Source organism: Condylostylus longicornis, unplaced genomic scaffold (genome assembly GCF_029603195.1).
Source record: "Condylostylus longicornis isolate FDR11 unplaced genomic scaffold, ASM2960319v2 ptg000535l, whole genome shotgun sequence".
Taxonomy (NCBI): Eukaryota; Metazoa; Arthropoda; class Insecta; order Diptera; family Dolichopodidae; genus Condylostylus; species Condylostylus longicornis.
This window is the reverse complement of record NW_026578493.1, coordinates 1-19,066: the sequence shown is the minus strand read 5'-3', so window position 1 is coordinate 19,066 and position 19,066 is coordinate 1. Positions and strand designations below refer to the sequence as shown.

At 46.3% G+C, this 19,066-nt stretch overlaps 7 protein-coding genes across 7 annotated transcripts; all 7 read left to right on the top strand.

Moving 5' to 3' along the window:
* The first annotated feature begins 2,326 nt into the window (after positions 1 to 2,326).
* Positions 2,327 to 9,726, top strand: LOC129617451 (uncharacterized protein DDB_G0283357-like). The gene is made up of 7 exons (XM_055532672.1): positions 2,327 to 2,345; positions 2,641 to 2,683; positions 2,725 to 2,800; positions 2,877 to 3,161; positions 3,205 to 3,489; positions 3,789 to 6,663; positions 6,791 to 9,726. The coding sequence occupies exons 1-7, from the start codon at positions 2,327 to 2,329 to the stop codon at positions 9,724 to 9,726; spliced, it is 6,519 nt and encodes a 2,172-aa protein (XP_055388647.1).
* A 2,518-nt stretch (positions 9,727 to 12,244) lies between these two features.
* LOC129617450 (alcohol dehydrogenase-like) lies at positions 12,245 to 12,808 on the top strand. The gene has a single exon (XM_055532671.1). The coding sequence runs from the start codon at positions 12,245 to 12,247 to the stop codon at positions 12,806 to 12,808; it is 564 nt and encodes a 187-aa protein (XP_055388646.1).
* Positions 12,809 to 13,566: 758 nt separating this feature from the next.
* LOC129617449 (alcohol dehydrogenase-like) lies at positions 13,567 to 14,130 on the top strand. The gene has a single exon (XM_055532670.1). It carries the CDS (start codon positions 13,567 to 13,569, stop codon positions 14,128 to 14,130), a length of 564 nt encoding a protein of 187 aa, XP_055388645.1.
* An 836-nt stretch (positions 14,131 to 14,966) lies between these two features.
* LOC129617448 (alcohol dehydrogenase-like) lies at positions 14,967 to 15,455 on the top strand. Its single transcript, XM_055532669.1, has one exon. The coding sequence runs from the start codon at positions 14,967 to 14,969 to the stop codon at positions 15,453 to 15,455; it is 489 nt and encodes a 162-aa protein (XP_055388644.1).
* A 554-nt stretch (positions 15,456 to 16,009) lies between these two features.
* Positions 16,010 to 16,778, top strand: LOC129617447 (alcohol dehydrogenase-like). Its single transcript, XM_055532667.1, has 2 exons — positions 16,010 to 16,095; positions 16,139 to 16,778. Exons 1-2 carry the CDS (start codon positions 16,010 to 16,012, stop codon positions 16,776 to 16,778), a joined length of 726 nt encoding a protein of 241 aa, XP_055388642.1.
* A 207-nt stretch (positions 16,779 to 16,985) lies between these two features.
* Positions 16,986 to 17,764, top strand: LOC129617446 (alcohol dehydrogenase-like). The gene is made up of 3 exons (XM_055532666.1): positions 16,986 to 17,028; positions 17,072 to 17,423; positions 17,467 to 17,764. Exons 1-3 carry the CDS (start codon positions 16,986 to 16,988, stop codon positions 17,762 to 17,764), a joined length of 693 nt encoding a protein of 230 aa, XP_055388641.1.
* Positions 17,765 to 18,661: 897 nt separating this feature from the next.
* LOC129617452 (uncharacterized) lies at positions 18,662 to 19,057 on the top strand (the record flags this gene model as incomplete). The annotated part of the gene is made up of 2 exons (XM_055532673.1): positions 18,662 to 18,747; positions 18,791 to 19,057. Coding segments are annotated over exons 1-2 (353 nt in total), but the record flags the coding sequence as incomplete, so codon positions are not given.
* Positions 19,058 to 19,066: the final 9 nt, after the last annotated feature.

Genomic DNA, 19,066 nt, shown 5'->3' with positions numbered 1-19,066 from the left:
TGTCCGTACAGGGAAGAAAGATATTGCGGTTCGCTTTCTCAGAGAATTCCCATTTTATTTCTATTTTTGTTAGATTGCTGGAAATAAAGATGACAAGAATGAACCCAATGAAAAACTTGAAGGGGGGATCACAACGGAGCACATTTTGGCTCAGACCTGGATTCGCGGAGCCATAGCACAGGATTGGAGGACCAGAAAGAGATCTCGGAATCAGAGGGGCAGAACAACCAGAACAATCTGGAATCAGAAAACCAAAACAGCCAGAACAACAGTACCACGGTATCATCGAGTAGCACGAAATCAAATCAGAATGGCCAGAACAACCCGAACAACCCGAACAACCCGAACAACCCGAACAACCCGAACAACCAGAACAACCCGAACAACCAGAACAACCCGAACAACCAGAACAACCCGAACAACCAGAACAACCCGAACAACCAGAACAACCCGAACAACCCGGACAACAGTACCACGAATCAGAACAATGTAAGATTAGGGAGCCAGAACAATAGCCTCGGTGCAGGAAGCCACAATGTGAGCCATGGGATCCAGAAAAAAACTTCTGGTTCAGAGAAGAAACCCATTTCAACGACGCCCCAGACCACTGTCGTACCAACATTACAGCATTCAATAGGTTCAACAATTCCAAGCCCTACGGAAGACAAGAAGCCCAATAATGCTTCTCAGGGGGGTTCTGGGACAGACAGGAACTCGAATACGAAGCCGATTGCTGACTCGAGAATGCTGGAGAACGGGTTGTGGACTCCAACAATGATTGCAGTGGGGCTGGAGAACCAGGGATCCTACAGCCGCCGGTGGGTCATCGCTGCACCAAAGAAACAAAGTGTGCTTCGATCCTTTGCTAAAATCGTTCAAAAGCGGTTACTGAAGCTCAAGAAGTTTGATTCACACCATGCGGAATGTTGTATAGAGAAACTGGCACCAAGACTTCGAGGGCGGCAAAAATTTGTCAAAGCACTTCTAAAGGAGATTGGTGTACGCGGTCAACACAAAACGATTCCACCAAGACGACTGACTGTTGAAGGTGTGACGCAATGTCTGAAACGGCTGGTGAAGCGCAGAAAGATTACGATTTCAAAAATTCAAAAATGTTTAAAGAGGATTAAAAAAGAACAAAGACGCGTGTCAAAAATCTTTGAGCAAGTCGGACATTGCGAAACCAGCCCCAAGCAGACATCAACGCAAACAAGACAGAGAGGCCCCGCTTAATTATCCGTCCAAAGCTCTGGAGAGCTAGCATTTTTGGCTCGGACTAGGTTCGCGAGATTCCATATCAGTTGTGCGTTTCAGATTTCATATATTGCTGTAGATGTAATGGCTTCATTACTCAAAATGAACGCCATAGAGTCCTTGGTTTGAATTAAGCTCTAGCGTAACGTTAATTCAAAGTTAATAATACGTATAAAAATGAATACAAAATAAAATACGTCTATCATACATAGGGCAACATTGATCGTTATCGTTTTTGCTGCCACGCTTTAGTAAATTCTAACCTAAGAAGGGTCAACTGAGTTAGTCGCCGGCAAGATGTTCCTCATTCGCATCTTTGTCGATAGCACACCTCCAATTTATCCGGACTCGGCAACTACATAAAGGAATTGAGGCTGGATGTCGTGAAGCTCCTGAATTTCGTCCATTTCCCGTAGCCCGATTGTTGTCTTTCATGTCGTCTTTCATGAGTTCTGCTCATCGTCTTTTACGAGTTTTGCTCATCGTCTTTTACGAGTTTTGCTCATCGTCTTTTACGAGTTTTGCTCATCGTCTTTTACGAGTTTTGCTCATGAGTTTTGCTCATCGTCTTTTACGAGTTTTGCTCATCGTCTTTTATGAGTTTTGCTCATCGTCTTTTATGAGTTTTGCTCATCGTCTTTTATGAGTTTTGCTCATCGTCTTTTATGAGTTTTGCTCATCGTCTTGCTTGTCGTTCAACCGCATGCGACATGGGCAGTTCAGAGCAGGTTCAGGAAAAACCGCACCAGATGCGTAACTCGACCGGTCTTCACTTTTCATCAAAAGAAAGAAGCTTTAGGCTCCTTCTTTCCGCATCCAGTGGACTTCTTTCCGCATCCAGTGGACCTCTTTCTGCATCCAGTGGACTTCTTTCCGCATCCAGTGGACCTCTTTCCGCATCCAGTGGACTTCTTTCCGCATCCAGTGGACCTCTTTCCGCATCCAGTGGACTTCTTTCCGCATCCAGTGGACCTCTTTCTGCATCCGAAGAACCTCCCGCAGCCAAAGAACAACTTCTCCCCATCTTTTTTGAAAACGTTGCACCGGTGGTTAGAGAGTTACTGAAGCAGTCATGCGGCAACAGCGACGAAGTATGAACTAGAAATTTTGTTTTACTTGAAATTCACTGTTTGTAGGAAATCCTTCAACTTCTGGAAGTACACCGTGGCCCCGTCGATGAAATTATCCAGAAGTGGACACACTTGGTGGGTTGTGATACTCTGATTATAGAGCAGTTTGCCGCCTTCAGCTCGCGCATGAGAGGTGGCAGAGTTACCTTGAACCTTCAATCTTACTAGAAAAAGAGTTTAATGAGGTGCGCCTTTCATCTCCACCTGACCCTCAGTTTCCGTTTGTTCACTATTGGGGTATTTATCAATTTCGCAGAACACAATTTCAACGATGAGAATAGACCTGAGGAAATTCAAAAGTAAGAAAGGCGAAAAGTGGCAAATAACATAATTATTTCAGAACCCGTCGCGAAGTTTGTACGAATTGCGCGCAAATAGCAATAGAACAACTGCTTCCCCTTCTTGCAGAACTACGCGTATTTCTCGAAGAAGGCACAATCTGTACGAATCGCGCACGAATAGCAATACAACAATTGATTCCCCTTCTTGCAGGACGACGAGTCGATAGGTTCGCCTTCTTACGATCCCTGGGTCTGTACGAATCGCGCACGAATAGCAATACAACAATTGATTCCCCTACTTGCAGGACTTCGAGCCGTATGTTCCGATTTTTGTCGACAATTCCGGGAAGATACTACCTGTACGAAACGCGCACGAATAGCAATACAACAATTGCCTAACTTGCAGGACTTCAAGCCGTTTGTTCCGGATTTTATCGAAGAAATTGTTTTGAAGGAACCGGAAAAAGACCTTAGAGCACGGGATGCGATTCTCAAGGTTTGTTTTATCAGAATTCTCATGTTACTATTATTTCTGCCAGATCGTACGAGACACGTTCCTAAAGGCACTGAATCAGGCGGAGGAGAAATGGAATGCTAGGAAGCAATCGGAACAGAATGCTAGGAAGCAATCGGAACAGAATGCTAGGAAGCAATCGGAACAGAATGCTAGGAAGCAATCGGAACAGAATACTAGGAAGCAATCGGAACAGAATGCTATGAAGCAATCGAAACAGAATACTAGGAAGCCAGAGGAATTATCCTACTCTCTTCGAGACTTGGTTCGGAACTCGCTGGTCAAGTATCTACTGGATTCTTCCGGATGGGTACGGTCTGATCACACCTCCCCCAATAGACTTCTCACTCTTAGGTGCCAATTGGGGTTTCGGACTATGAGGAGGTGAGAGGAGTGTCCATCATGAAAAGTGAAAGTGGTTGATTTTCGATCTTCAGACGATTAAACAAGGATGTGGACTTCTTCTCCAGGTGAGAAGGATCCTCCAATCGGGTTTTTGATGTTCTGTTGTCTCTATCTTTTAGAAAACTATGATCCAACACGTAGGCCTGATTCCATTTTGAGGCAGATACTAGAATGTCGTTTTTTCATTCCATATTCTGTTTTTAGATTCGGACATGTGTTACATCCAAGAACGCCCTCCAGGAATCAGGGAGTCTGGACAACCACAAGGCCCTCCAGGAATCAGGGAGTCTGGACAACCAGAAGGCCCTCCAGCAATCAGGGAGTCTGGACAACCAGAACACCAACCTGGGATCGGGAAGTCCGGACAACCAGAAAAATTCAATATCAAAAAGCCCAAACAATGACCAGGGATTAGGGAGTCCGAACAAACAAAACCCCATTCAGGGATCGAACAACCAGAACACCAACCTGGGATCGGGAAGTCCGGACAACAAGAAAAATTCAATATCAAAAAGCCCAAACAATAACCAGGGATTAGGGAGTCCGAACAAGCAAAACCCCATTCAGGGATCGAACAACCAGAGCACCATCCTGGGATCGGGAAGTCCGGACAACAAGAAAAATTCAATATCAAAAAGCCCAAACAATAACCAGGGATTAGGGAGTCCGAACAAGCAAAACCCCATTCAGGGATCGAACAACCAGAGCACCATCCTGGGATCGGGAAGTCCGGACAACAAGAAAAATTCAATATCAAAAAGCCCAAACAATAACCAGGGATTAGGGAGTCCGAACAAGCAAAACCCCATTCAGGGATCGAACAACCAGAGCACCATCCTGGGATCGGGAAGTCCGGACAACAAGAAAAATTCAATATCAAAAAGCCCAAACAATAACCAGGGATTAGGGAGTCCGAACAAGCAAAACCCCATTCAGGGATCGAACAACCAGAGCACCATCCTGGGATCGGGAAGTCCGGACAACCAGAAAAATTCAATATCAAAAAGCCCAAACAATGACCAGGGATTAGGGAGTCCGAACAAACAAAACCCCATTCAGGGATCGAACAACCAGAACACCAACCTGGGATCGGGAAGTCCGGACAACAAGAAAAATTCAATATCAAAAAGCCCAAACAATAACCAGGGATTAGGGAGTCCGAACAACCAGAACCTCCAGGAATCAGGGAGTCTGGACAACCAGAACACCAACCTGGGATCGGGAAGTCCGGACAACCAGAAAAATTCAACATCAAAAAGCCCAAACAATGACCAGGGATTAGGGAGTTGGTACAAACAGAAATTAGAGAGTCCAAGATGGAAGGATAGATGTCCAGCCTGCAACCATCCACCAGAGATTCTGAACAACCAGAAACCAAGGAGTCCGCGCAACCAAACCCCCAACCAGAAATCAAAGATTCTGGACAACCAGAATAATAGCACCACGGTGTCAAGGAACGGGGCGAAATCAAATCAAAATGGCCAGAACAGCCAGCGGCACATTACCGCGAAGTCATTGAGTACCCCGAAATCAAATCAGAGTGGCCAGAGCAGGCAGAATACCAAAACCGCGGGATCACCGAGTGACGGGAAATCAAATCAGAATGGCCAGAGCAGCCAGAATGCGAAATTAAATCAGAATGGACAGAACAGCCGGAATAACAATATCACGGAATCATCGAGTACCGCGAAATCAAATCAGAATGGCCAGAGCAGCCAGAATGACAATGCCATGAGATCATCGAGTAGCGCGGAATCAAATCAGAATGGCCAGAGCAGGCAGAATACCAAAACCGCGGGATCACCGAGTGACGGGAAATCAAATCAGAATGGCCAGAGCAGCCAGAATGCGAAATTAAATCAGAATGGACAGAACAGCCGGAATAACAATATCACGGGATCATCGAGTACCGCGGAATCAAATCAGAATGGCCAGAGCAGCCAGAATGACAATGCCATGAGATCATCGAGTACCGCGAAATCAAATCAGAATGGACAGAGCAGCCGGAATAACAATATCACGGGATCATCGAGTACCGCGAAATCAAATCAGAATGGCCAGAGCAGCCAGAATGACAATGCCATGAGATCATCGAGTAGCGCGGAATCAAATCAGAATGGCCAGAGCAGGCAGAATACCAAAACCGCGGGATCACCGAGTGACGGGAAATCAAATCAGAATGGCCAGAGCAGCCAGAATGCGAAATTAAATCAGAATGGACAGAACAGCCGGAGTAACAATATCACGGGATCATCGAGTACCGCGGAATCAAATCAGAATGGCCAGAGCAGCCAGAATGACAATGCCATGAGATCATCGAGTAGCGCGGAATCAAATCAGAATGGCCAGAGCAGGCAGAATACCAAAACCGCGGAGTCATTGAGTACCCCGAAATCAAATCAGAATGGCCAGAGCAGGCAGAACACCAAAACCGCGGGATCACCGAGTGACGGGAAATCAAATCAGAATGGCCAGAGCAGCCAGAATGCGAAATTAAATCAGAATGGACAGAACAGCCGGAATAACAATATCACGGGATCACCGAGTGACGGGAAATCAAATCAGAATGGACAGAGCAGACAGAATGACAATGCCACGGAGTCATCGAGTAGCGCGGAATCAAATCAGAATGGACAGAAGAACCGGAATAACAATATCACGGGATCATCGAGTACCGCAGAATCAAATCAGAATGGACAGAGCAGCCGAAATAACAATATCACGGGATCATCGAGTACCGCGAAATCAAATCAGAATGGCCAGAACAGCCGGAATAACAATATCACGGGATCATCGAGTACCGCAGAATCAAATCAGAATGGACAGAGCAGCCGAAATAACAATATCACGGGATCATCGAGTACCGCGAAATCAAATCAGAATGGCCAGAGCAGACAGAATGACAATGCCACGGAGTCATCGAGTAGCGCGGAATCAAATCAGAATGGCCAGAGCAGGCAGAATGACAATGCCATGAGATCATTGAGACGCGCGAAGTCATTCAGTGAATTAAATAAGAATGGCCCGAACAGCCAGAATAACAATGCCATGAGATTGTTGAGACGCGCGAAGTCATTGAGTGAATTAAATCAGAATGGCCCGAACAGCCAGATGCACATTACCGCAGAGTCATTGAGTGCCCCGAAATCAAATCAGAATGGCCAGAGCAGCCAGGATGCGAAATTGAATCAGAATGGACAGAACAGCCGGAATAACAATATCACGGGATTATCGAGAGAATGGCCAGAGCAGCCGAAATAACAATATCACGGGATCATCGAGTACCGCGAAATCAAATCAGAATGGCCAGAGCAGCCGGAATAACAATATCACGGGATCATCGAGTACCGCGAAATCAAATCAGAATGGCCAGAGCCGACAGAATGACAATGCCACGGAGTCATCGAGTAGCGCGGAATCAAATCAGAATGGACAGAACAGCCGGAATAACAATATCACGGGATCATCGAGTACCGCAGAATCAAATCAGAATGGACAGAGCAGCCGAAATAACAATATCACGGGATCATCGAGTACCGCGAAATCAAATCAGAATGGCCAGAGCAGCCGGAATAACAATATCACGGGATTATCGAGTGACGGGAAATCAAATCAGAATGGCCAGAGCAGGCAGAATACCAAAACCGTGGAGTCATTGAGTGCCCCGAAATCAAATCAGAATGGCCAGAGCCGACAGAATGACAATGCCACGGAGTCATCGAGTAGCGCGGAATCAAATCAGAATGGACAGAACAGCCGGAATAACAATACCACGGGATCATCGAGTACCGCAGAATCAAATCAGAATGGACAGAGCAGCCGAAATAACAATATCACGGGATCATCGAGTACCGCGAAATCAAATCAGAATGGCCAGAGCAGCCAGAATGACAATGCCATGAGATCATCGAGTAGCGCGGAATCAAATCAGAATGGCCAGAGCAGGCAGAATACCAAAACCGTGGAGTCATTGAGTGCCCCGAAATCAAATCAGAATGGCCAGAGCCGACAGAATGACAATGCCACGGAGTCATCGAGTAGCGCGGAATCAAATCAGAATGGACAGAACAGCCGGAATAACAATATCACGGGATCATCGAGTACCGCAGAATCAAATCAGAATGGACAGAGCAGCCGAAATAACAATATCACGGGATCATCGAGTACCGCGAAATCAAATCAGAATGGCCAGAGCAGCCAGAATGACAATGCCATGAGATCATCGAGTAGCGCGGAATCAAATCAGAATGGCCAGAGCAGGCAGAATACCAAAACCGTGGAGTCATTGAGTGCCCCGAAATCAAATCAGAATGGCCAGAGCCGACAGAATGACAATGCCACGGAGTCATCGAGTAGCGCGGAATCAAATCAGAATGGACAGAACAGCCGAAATAACAATATCACGGGATCATCGAGTACCGCGAAATCAAATCAGAATGGCCAGAGCAGGCAGAATACCAAAACCGCGGAGTTATTGAGTATCCCGAAATCAAATCAGAATGGCCAGAGCAGCCAGAATGACAATGCCATGAGATCATCGAGTAGCGCGGAATCAAATCAGAATGGCCAGAGCAGGCAGAATACCAAAACCGCGGAGTTATTGAGTATCCCGAAATCAAATCAGAATGGCCAGAGCAGCCAAAATGACAATGCCATGAGATCATCGAGTAGCGCGGAATCAAATCAGAATAGCCAGAGCAGGCAGAATACCAAAACCGCGGAGTTATTGAGTATCCCGAAATCAAATCAGAATGGCCAGAGCAGCCAGAATGCGAAATTAAATCAGAATGGACAGAACAGCCGGAATAACAATATCACGGGATCATCGAGTACCGCGAAATCAAATCAGAATGGCCAGAGCAGCCGGAATAACAATATCACGGGATCATCGAGTACCGCGAAATCAAATCAGAATGGCCAGAGCAGCCAGAATGACAATGCCATGAGATCATCGAGTACCGCGAAATCAAATCAGAATGGCCAGAGCAGCCGGAATAACAATATCACGGGATCATCGAGTACCGCGAAATCAAATCAGAATGGCCAGAGCAGCCAGAATGACAATGCCATGAGATCATCGAGTAGCGCGGAATCAAATCAGAATGGCCAGAGCAGGCAGAATACCAAAACCGCGGGATCATCGAGTACCGCGAAATCAAATCAGAATGTCCAGAGCAGCCAGAATGCGAAATTAAATCAGAATGGCCCGAACAGCCAGATGCACATTACCGCAGAGTCATTGAGTGCCCCGAAATCAAATCAGAATGGCCAGAGCAGCCAGGATGCGAAATTGAATCAGAATGGACAGAACAGCCGGAATAACAATATCACGGGATTATCGAGTGGTGCGAAATCAAATCAGAACAATAGCCTCGGCCTCGGTGCAGGAAGCCACAATGTGAGCCGTGGGATCCAGAAAACAACTTCTGGTTCAGGGACGAAACTCATTTCAACGACGACCCAAAGCACTGTCGTACCAACATTACAGCATTCAACAATAATAGGTTCAACAATTCCAAGCCCTACGGAAGACAAGAAGCCCAATAATGCTTCTCTGGGGGGTTCTGGGACAGACGGGAACTTGAATACGAAGCCGATTGCTGATTCGAGAATGCCAGAGAACGGGTTGTGGGCTCCAACAATGATTGCAGTGGGGATGGAGAACCAGAGATCCTCTCGCCACCGACGGATCATCGCTGCACCAAAGCAACGAAGTGTGCTTCGCTCTTTCGCTAAAATCGTTCAAAAGCGGTTACTGAAGCTCGAGAAGTTTGATTCATATCATGTGGAATGTTGTATAAAGAAACTGGCACCAAGACTTCGCGGGCGGCAAAAATTTGTCAAAACACTTCTAAAGGAAATCGGTGTACGCGGTCGACACGAAACGGTTCCACCAAGACGAGTGACTGTTGAAGGTGTGACGCAATGTCTGAAACGCCTGGTGAAGCGCAGAAAGATTACGATTTCAAATATTCAAAAATGTTTAAAGAGGATTAAAAAGAAAGGGAACAGAACAAAGACGCGCGGTAAAAAATCTTTGAGCAAGTCAAACATTGCAAGAGCACCAAGCGGACATCAACGCAAACAAGACCTCGGCAGAGAGGCCCCGCTTAATTATCCGTCCAAAGCTCTGGAGAGCTAGCATTTTTGGCTTCGGGGTAATTGCGCTAGATTGAGATTCCTCCATTTTCTTGCTCTGCCCCTAACGCACCTCCATGTGCTTTGAAAAAGTTTAGTGCCTGGTGTTTCTTGTTTTTCGTTTCAACTAGTGGCCAGACAAGCGGGGGAAAGTATTTTTCAATCAATGTGCATAGATGGCCATCAGGATACTCCCAACGGCAATCCTGAACGCTTCGTGGAAGCAAGGACGACACAGATCAAAAAGAAAGGACAACGAAATTGGATGGATCAATGGTCTTGGAGATCAAGCCGAGATATGCAAGACCTGCGGCAACCAAAGATCCAATGGGGCGTAGAGTCGGAACGCAAATAATGCGTTGGCTAAGAGAGGATAAAGCTTTAGTTACTTTTTTATCCCATTTATTGTTCATCAAACAAAAGGCTCCAATCTTCAGACGGGTAGGCTTCTGAGGAAGTTAAGGAAACCGAAATGCGCCATAATGGGAGTAATATGGACACTTCTGGTATGACATCCTGACAGGGGCAAATTTAGTCCCATGATATCAGTCCACTTCTGCGTTTACATAAATTGGCAAGCACAAGAAACGATTTGCGTCATCATTGATTCAACGAGATTTTTTGGCGATTTCTTCACCAATGAAGATAAAATGGTTCCCCGCAATAGTTCCAGTCACGAGTTCTCTCAAATATGTTCTAATGGACAACACTGGATCAGCTATGATGATATTGTTAAAGGGTGTCACTCTCTGTGTAAGCCGACTGACTGGCATCCCGACTTGGGGCAAGAGGTTCACCTTTCGTCAAAATTGGAAAACGCTGCATGATGCTTTCCCTCTTCAACACTTTGAAACTGCGATTCAATAGCGTAACAGGTTGACACAAGCACATCAGTGTGGAATTCATAGATCAGTTTGTTGAAGCCTGAGGAAACTCTGGTGGAAGCTCCTCGCTTCATGGAACAGCTTCCAGTGCAGAATCTACTTGTTACGGACAAAAGGACAGACACGCACAACGATTTGAGTGTCTCCTGAAGGAATCTTAACAATCGCCACCGTTTTGGTCAGAAGAGCATCAGTGAGATGATCAACAACAGCAGTCTACGTAGAATTCTCTTCAAAATAGTAAGCATGAAGTTCTTCTTCACTCAGCAGCAGACACTCACTACGTACTTGTTCCGGCTAAAAATCACGTTCAATGGAAGGCTGTCGTCCTCCCCGACCACACCAGCACTTTTCGTCGGCAAGATGTTCTTTCTCATTCGCATCTTTGTCTCATTCGCATCTTTGTCGATATTTAGCACACCTCCAATTTATCTGACAGTACCGGACTCGGCAACTCGGTAAGAAATTGGGGCTGGATGTTGTTGAAGCAGGAATCTATTTCTGTTGTTTGAAATTGGGAGCGTCAATTGTTGTGAAGCTCCTCAATTTCGTGCAGAAACGGCGTTTGCAATAGCGCAACAAATGGCATCATGACGCTTAGGTGTACAATACGTTTGCTAGATCTTCTGCCTTGTGTCGTATCTCGGTGCTTCAGTGGCCTCTGTCCCATGCACGTCTAAACTCGCGGTCGTCAAACGCAACACGCAAGTTCAGTCACGTCTGGGCGGTCGTAGTCCCCGATCCCCAAATAAGTCACCTTGTCCTCACTTAATCCCGGGTTTTTAATTAGTTGTGCTCCGTGGACGTTAGTGCGACTGAATAACGTCAATGTAAACCAATGGCACACCGATTATTAGCGCTCACAATCTGCGTTACTATCAAACTTCAGTTCTGACGTGCTGGAATCAGAGTTGGGTAGAAATTTCACCAAGAGATATTCGATATTAAATCCCAATTGAGAAAGACTGAAGACAGGTTTCCTTCAACAATGGGAAACACATAATAGTCGCTTTATGTTGAAATGGTGAACCAAAGATAACTCATTACAGCATAGCAGAACAATAATCCTGCCATGTCCCAATTATCCTGCCATGTCCCAATTATCCTGCCATGTCCCAATTATCCTGCCATGTCCCAATTATCCTGCCATGTTCTTGTTGCTTACATCAAACGAGATTATAAGTTACATCAATCACAAAATTGCTGGCACCTCTCCCGAAATTCTCAGTGAAGCAACAAGTTGTTTTCTAGATCGAGGTGGTGCCTACTGGCATACAAACTCACAGTCCTGATCAAGGAAAAACTGCATGTAAATCCTCCGTTCCACTATCCTTTAGTTGGACTGAGCTTTCGATTTCTTGCACTTCGCTGTTCTACGGGGAATCACATTGGGTGGCTGGGTGGCTCGTGAATGGATTGCTTAAAGGACAAAATATTTACGAAAATCAGAAACAGACTGGCTTCGTTCAAGATGGCTCATTCGCAGAGTACTTCATAGCGGATGAGAGATTTGCTGCAAAGTGAGGATCGCTGGGCATCCGAAATTTTATTGCTTTGCTGCAGAATTCCGAGTGGCGTGAGCGATGCAGAAGCAGCCCCAGTTCTCTGTGCTGGAGTAACTTCCTATAAGCCTTGCGCATGGCCAATGCTCCAGCCGGAGCTCGCATTGTAATTGCTGGTGCTTGTGGTGGTTTAGGCCATCTGGCTATTCAATATGCTAAAGCCATGGGTTATGGAGTCATTGCTCTCGATGTTTTTGACGAAGCTAAAGAAGTCATGACCAAAGAGCTTGGTGCCGATTTTATCATCAATCTTGGAGGCGAGAAAAAGTCAGTTGTCGAAAAGCTCAATTCCATTGAACCGAAAAAGCCAATTGCGGCTTCGGTCATTTTTGCTCCGGCGCCCCAAGCAGTCCCGGATGCCATCGAGTATGTGTCTCCTGGAGCAACTATTGTTACCGTAGCACTTCCATCTGGTCACTTCAAAATCGATGTCGTCCAGTTCATCCTGAAGGAACTTCGCCTCCAGGGTTCAATTGTGGGTACGCCACGAGACCTTGAAAAAGCGTTCCGCTATGTTGCTGAAGGAAAGGTCAAGGCTCATGTAGCTGAGAAACCGTTCAGCTGTGCAAACGACATATTGAAAGATTTGGAGGAAGGAAAAATCAGAGGCCGTGCTGTGCTTCGTGTGGCTGAAAACTAGAGCAATCGTCTCAGTTGTTTTGTTTCCGATTTTTTCGTTGAGTAATTTTCTGTTTCTTGATTTTTCACATAAATTTTGTTCGTCCAATTAAAAATTCGGTAAATTCAGAAAGTTACGATACGCTAGAGACGCATGCGTCTTGTTGGATTGTACGGATGGAATAATCCACCCCACTGTCTATCTTGTTTTTTGTGTCTATCGTGAGCATGCAAGCCTACCAAGTTACCGAGCACGGAAAACCTCTTGAGCGTAAGAGTGGTGCTTGTAAAGCTTCTTCCAACTCTGTTTTCAGGGCGCCAGGTCGCAAAACCAATTCCCACTGGACATCAAGTTTTGGCCAAAACAACCGTTTCAGGTGTCTGCCACACAGATGTTCATGTCGCAGCTGGTGATTGGGGCACCTTGAAGCTTCCATTGACGCCGGGTCATGAAGGCGTCGGGGTTGTTGAGGCTGTTGGCTCCGAAGTGACCACAATAAAAATCGGGGACCGGATTGGGGTTGCGTGGCTGGGGAGTGCATGGATTGCTATCTTTGCAAAGACGGTCGAGAGAACATGTGCGAAAATCAGAAACAGACTGGTTTCGTTCAAGATGGCTCATTCGCAGAGTACTTTATAGCGGATGAGAGATTTGCTGCAAAGTGAGGAGCTCTGGGCATCCAAAATTTTATTGCTTTGCTGCAGAATTCCGAGTGGCGTGAGCGATGCAGAAGCAGCGCCAGTTCTCTGTGCTGGAGTAACTTCTATAAAGCCTTGCGCATGGCCAATGCTCCAGCCGGAGCTCGCATTGTAATTGCTGGTGCTTGTGGTGGTTTAGGCCATCTGGCTATTCAATATGCTAAAGCCATGGGTTATGAAGTCATTGCTCTCGATGTTTTTGACGAAGCTAAAGAAGTCATGACCAAAGAGCTTGGTGCCGATTTTATCATCAATCTTGGAGGCGAGAAAAAGTCAGTTGTCGAAAAGCTCAATTCCATTGAACCGAAAAAGCCAATTGCGGCTTCGGTCATTTTTGCTCCGGCGCCCCAAGCAGTCCCGGATGCCATCGAATATGTGTCTCCTGGAGCAACTATTGTTACCGTAGCACTTCCATCTGGTCACTTCAAAATCGATGTCGTCCAGTTCATCCTGAAGGAACTTCGCCTCCAGGGTTCAATTGTGGGTACGCCACGAGACCTTGAAAAAGCGTTCCGCTATGTTGCTGAAGGAAAGGTCAAGGCTCATGTAGCTGAGAAACCGTTCAGCTGTGCAAACGACATATTGAAAGATTTGGAGGAAGGAAAAATCAGAGGCCGTGCTGTGCTTCGTGTGGCTGAAAACTAGAGCAATCGTCTCAGTTGTTTTGTTTCCGATTTTTTCGTTGAGTAATTTTCTGTTTCTTGATTTTTCACATAAATTTTGTTCGTCCAATTAAAAATTCGGTAAATTCAGAAAGTTACGATACGCTAGAGACGCATGCGTCTTGTTGGATTGTACGGACTGGAATAATCCACCCCACTGTCTATCTTGTTTTTTGTGTCTATCGTGAGCATGCAAGCCTACCAAGTTACCGAGCACGGAAAACCTCTTGAGCGTAAGAGTGGTGCTTGTAAAGCTTCTTCCAACTCTGTTTTCAGGGCGCCAGGTCGCAAAACCAATTCCCACTGGACATCAAGTTTTGGCCAAAACAACCGTTTCAGGTGTCTGCCACACAGATGTTCATGTCGCAGCTGGTGATTGGGGCACCTTGAAGCTTCCATTGACGCCGGGTCATGAAGGCGTCGGGTTGTTGAGGCTGTTGGCTCCGAAGTGACCACAATAAAAATCGGGGACCGGATTGGGGTTGCGTGGCTGGGGGAGTTCGTGATTGCTATCTTTGCAAAGACGGTCGAGAGAACATGTGCGAAAATCAGAAACAGACTGGTTTCGTTCAAGATGGCTCATTCGCAGAGTACTTTATAGCGGATGAGAGATTTGCTGCAAAGTGAGGAGCTCTGGGCATCCCAAAATTTTATTGCTTTGCTGCAGAATTCCGAGTGGCGTGAGCGATGCAGAAGCAGCGCCAGTTCTCTGTGCTGGAGTAACTTCCTATAAAGCCTTGCGCATGGCCAATGCTCCAGCCGGAGCTCGCATTGTGATTGCTGGTGCTTGTGGTGGTTTAGGCCATCTGGCTATTCAATATGCTAAAGCCCATGGGTTATGAAGTCATTGCTCTCGATGTTTTTGACGAAGCTAAAGAAGTCATGACCAAAGAGCTTGGTGCCGATTTTATCATCAATCTTGGAGGCGAGAAAAAGTCAGTTGTCGAAAAGCTCAATTCCATTGAACCGAAAAAGCCAATTGCGGCTTCGGTCATTTTTGCTCCGGCGCTCCAAGCAGTCTCGGATGCCATCGAATATGTGTCTCCTGGAGCAACTATTGTTACCGTAGCACTTCCATCTGGTCACTTCAAAATCGATGTCGTCCAGCTCATCCTGAAGGAACTTCGCCTCCAGGGTTCAATTGTGGGTACGCCACGAGACCTTGAAAAAGCGTTCCGCTATGTTGCTGAAGGAAAGGTCAAGGCTCATGTAGCTGAGAAACCGTTCAGCTGTGCAAACGACATATTGAAAGATTTGGAGGAAGGAAAAATCAGAGGCCGTGCTGTGCTTCGTGTGGCTGAAAACTAGAGCAATCGTCTCAGTTGTTTTGTTTCCGATTTTTTCGTTGAGTAATTTTCTGTTTCTTGATTTTTCACATAAATTTTGTTCGTCCAATTAAAAATTCGGTAAATTCAGAAAGTTACGATACGCTAGAGACGCATGCGTCTTGTTGGATTGTACGGACTGGAATAATCCACCCCACTGTCTATCTTGTTTTTTGTGTCTATCGTGAGCATGCAAGCCTACCAAGTTACCGATCTCGGAAAACCTCTTGAGCGTAAGAGTGGTGCTTGTAAAGCTTCTTCCAACTCTGTTTTCAGGGCGCCAGGTCGCAAAACCAATTCCCACTGGACATCAAGTTTTGGCCAAAACAACCGTTTCAGGTGTCTGCCACACAGATGTTCATGTCGCAGCTGGTGATTGGGGCACCTTGAAGCTTCCTTTGACGCCGGGTCATGAAGGCGTCGGGGTTGTTGAGGCTGTTGGCTCCGAAGTGACCACAATAAAAATCGGGGACCGGATTGGGGTTGCGTGGCTGGGGAGTTCGTGATTGCTATCTTTGCAAAGACGGTCGAGAGAACATGTGCGAAAATCAGAAACAGACTGGTTTCGTTCAAGATGGCTCATTCGCAGAGTACTTTATAGCGGATGAGAGATTTGCTGCAAAGTGAGGAGCTCTGGGCATCCAAAATTTTATTGCTTTGCTGCAGAATTCCGAGTGGCGTGAGCGATGCAGAAGCAGCGCCAGTTCTCTGTGCTGGAGTAACTTCCTATAAAGCCTTGCGCATGGCCAATGCTCCAGCCGGAGCTCGCATTGTGATTGCTGGTGCTTGTGGTGGTTTAGGCCATCTGGCTATTCAATATGCTAAAGCCATGGGTTATGAAGTCATTGCTCTCGATGTTTTTGACGAAGCTAAAGAAGTCATGACCAAAGAGCTTGGTGCCGATTTTATCATCAATCTTGGAGGCGAGAAAAAGTCAGTTGTCGAAAAGCTCAATTCCATTGAACCGAAAAAGCCAATTGCGGCTTCGGTCATTTTTGCTCCGGCGCTCCAAGCAGTCTCGGATGCCATCGAATATGTGTCTCCTGGAGCAACTATTGTTACCGTAGCACTTCCATCTGGTCACTTCAAAATCGATGTCGTCCAGCTCATCCTGAAGGAACTTCGCCTCCAGGGTTCAATTGTGGGTACGCCACGAGACCTTGAAAAAGCGTTCCGCTATGTTGCTGAAGGAAAGGTCAAGGCTCATGTAGCTGAGAAACCGTTCAGCTGTGCAAACGACATATTGAAAGATTTGGAGGAAGGAAAAATCAGAGGCCGTGCTGTGCTTCGTGTGGCTGAAAACTAGAGCAATCGTCTCAGTTGTTTTGTTTCCGATTTTTTCGTTGAGTAATTTTCTGTTTCTTGATTTTTCACATAAATTTTGTTCGTCCAATTAAAAATTCGGTAAATTCAGAAAGTTACGATACGCTAGAGACGCATGCGTCTTGTTGGATTGTACGGAATGGAATAATCCACCCCACTGTCTATCTTGTTTTTTGTGTCTATCGTGAGCATGCAAGCCTACCAAGTTACCGAGCACGGAAAACCTCTTGAGCGTAAGAGTGGTGCTTGTAAAGCTTCTTCCAACTCTGTTTTCAGGGCGCCAGGTCGCAAAACCAATTCCCACTGGACATCAAGTTTTGGCCAAAACAACCGTTTCAGGTGTCTGCCACACAGATGTTCATGTCGCAGCTGGTGATTGGGGCACCTTGAAGCTTCCATTGACGCCGGGTCATGAAGGCGTCGGGGTTGTTGAGGCTGTTGGCTCCGAAGTGACCACAATAAAAATCGGGGACCGGATTGGGGTTGCGTGGCTGGGGAGTTCGTGCATGGATTGCTATCTTTGCAAAGACGGTCGAGAGAACATGTGCGAAAATCAGAAACAGACTGGTTTCGTTCAAGATGGCTCATTCGCAGAGTACTTTATAGCGGATGAGAGATTTGCTGCAAAGTGAGGAGCTCTGGGCATCCAAAATTTTATTGCTTTGCTGCAGAATTCCGAGTGGCGTGAGCGATGCAGAAGCAGCGCCAGTTCTCTGTGCTGGAGTAACTTCCTATAAAGCCTTGCGCATGGCCAATGCTCCAGCCGGAGCTCGCATTGTAATTGCTGGTGCTTGTGGTGGTTTAGGCCATCTGGCTATTCAATATGCTAAAGCCATGGGTTATGAAGTCATTGCTCTCGATGTTTTTGACGAAGCTAAAGAAGTCATGACCAAAGAGCTTGGTGCCGATTTTATCATCAATCTTGGGAGGCGAGAAAAAGTCAGTTGTCGAAAAGCTCAATTCCATTGAACCGAAAAAGCCAATTGCGGCTTCGGTCATTTTTGCTCCGGCGCCCCAAGCAGTCCCGGATGCCATCGAATATGTGTCTCCTGGAGCAACTATTGTTACCGTAGCACTTCCATCTGGTCACTTCAAAATCGATGTCGTCCAGTTCATCCTGAAGGAACTTCGCCTCCAGGGTTCAATTGTGGGTACGCCACGAGACCTTGAAAAAGCGTTCCGCTATGTTGCTGAAGGAAAGGTCAAGGCTCATGTAGCTGAGAAACCGTTCAGCTGTGCAAACGACATATTGAAAGATTTGGAGGAAGGAAAAATCAGAGGCCGTGCTGTGCTTCGTGTGGCTGAAAACTAGAGCAATCGTCTCAGTTGTTTTGTTTCCGATTTTTTCGTTGAGTAATTTTCTGTTTCTTGATTTTTCACATAAATTTTGTTCGTCCAATTAAAAATTCGGTAAATTCAGAAAGTTACGATACGCTAGAGACGCATGCGTCTTGTTGGATTGTACGGACTGGAATAATCCACCCCACTGTCTATCTTGTTTTTTGTGTCTATCGTGAGCATGCAAGCCTACCAAGTTACCGAGCACGGAAAACCTCTTGAGCGTAAGAGTGGTGCTTGTAAAGCTTCTTCCAACTCTGTTTTCAGGGCGCCAGGTCGCAAAACCAATTCCCACTGGACATCAAGTTTTGGCCAAAACAACCGTTTCAGGTGTCTGCCACACAGATGTTCATGTCGCAGCTGGTGATTGGGGCACCTTGAAGCTTCCATTGACGCCGGGTCATGAAGGCGTCGGGGTTGTTGAGGCTGTTGGCTCCGAAGTGACCACAATAAAAATCGGGGACCGGATTGGGGTTGCGTGGCTGGGGAGTTCGTGATTGCTATCTTTGCAAAGACGGTCGAGAGAACATGTGCGAAAATCAGAAACAGACTGGTTTCGTTCAAGATGGCTCATTCGCAGAGTACTTTATAGCGGATGAGAGATTTGCTGCAAAGTGAGGAGCTCTGGGCATCCAAAATTTTATTGCTTTGCTGCAGAATTCCGAGTGGCGTGAGCGATGCAGAAGCAGCGCCAGTTCTCTGTGCTGGAGTAACTTCCTATAAAGCCTTGCGCATGGCCAATGCTCCAGCCGGAGCTCGCATTGTGATTGCTGGTGCTTGTGGTGGTTTAGGCCATCTGGCTATTCAATATGCTAAAGCCATGGGTTATGAAGTCATTGCTCTCGATGTTTTTGACGAAGCTAAAGAAGTCATGACCAAAGAGCTTGGTGCCGATTTTATCATCAATCTTGGAGGCGAGAAAAAGTCAGTTGT

What these genes read in the sequence shown, in the direction of transcription:
- LOC129617449 (XM_055532670.1), top strand. Translation starts at nt 13,567, where the DNA reads ATGGCCAATGCTCCAGCCGGAGCTCGCATTGTAATTGCTGGTGCTTGT.
- LOC129617446 (XM_055532666.1), top strand. Translation starts at nt 16,986, where the DNA reads ATGCAAGCCTACCAAGTTACCGAGCACGGAAAACCTCTTGAGC. An exon ending in GCACGGAAAACCTCTTGAGC is followed by an intron (nt 17,029 to 17,071) that starts GTAAGAGTGGTG and finishes CTCTGTTTTCAG; the next exon opens with GGCGCCAGGTCGCAAAACCA. An exon ending in GATGAGAGATTTGCTGCAAA is followed by an intron (nt 17,424 to 17,466) that starts GTGAGGAGCTCT and finishes GCTTTGCTGCAG; the next exon opens with AATTCCGAGTGGCGTGAGCG.
- LOC129617447 (XM_055532667.1), top strand. Translation starts at nt 16,010, where the DNA reads ATGTGCGAAAATCAGAAACAGACTGGTTTCGTTCAAGATGGCTCATTC. An exon ending in GATGAGAGATTTGCTGCAAA is followed by an intron (nt 16,096 to 16,138) that starts GTGAGGAGCTCT and finishes GCTTTGCTGCAG; the next exon opens with AATTCCGAGTGGCGTGAGCG.
- LOC129617451 (XM_055532672.1), top strand. An exon ending in AGACCTGAGGAAATTCAAAA is followed by an intron (nt 2,684 to 2,724) that starts GTAAGAAAGGCG and finishes TAATTATTTCAG; the next exon opens with AACCCGTCGCGAAGTTTGTA. An exon ending in CACGGGATGCGATTCTCAAG is followed by an intron (nt 3,162 to 3,204) that starts GTTTGTTTTATC and finishes TATTTCTGCCAG; the next exon opens with ATCGTACGAGACACGTTCCT.
- LOC129617448 (XM_055532669.1), top strand. Translation starts at nt 14,967, where the DNA reads ATGCTAAAGCCCATGGGTTATGAAGTCATTGCTCTCGATGTTTTTGAC.
- LOC129617450 (XM_055532671.1), top strand. Translation starts at nt 12,245, where the DNA reads ATGGCCAATGCTCCAGCCGGAGCTCGCATTGTAATTGCTGGTGCTTGT.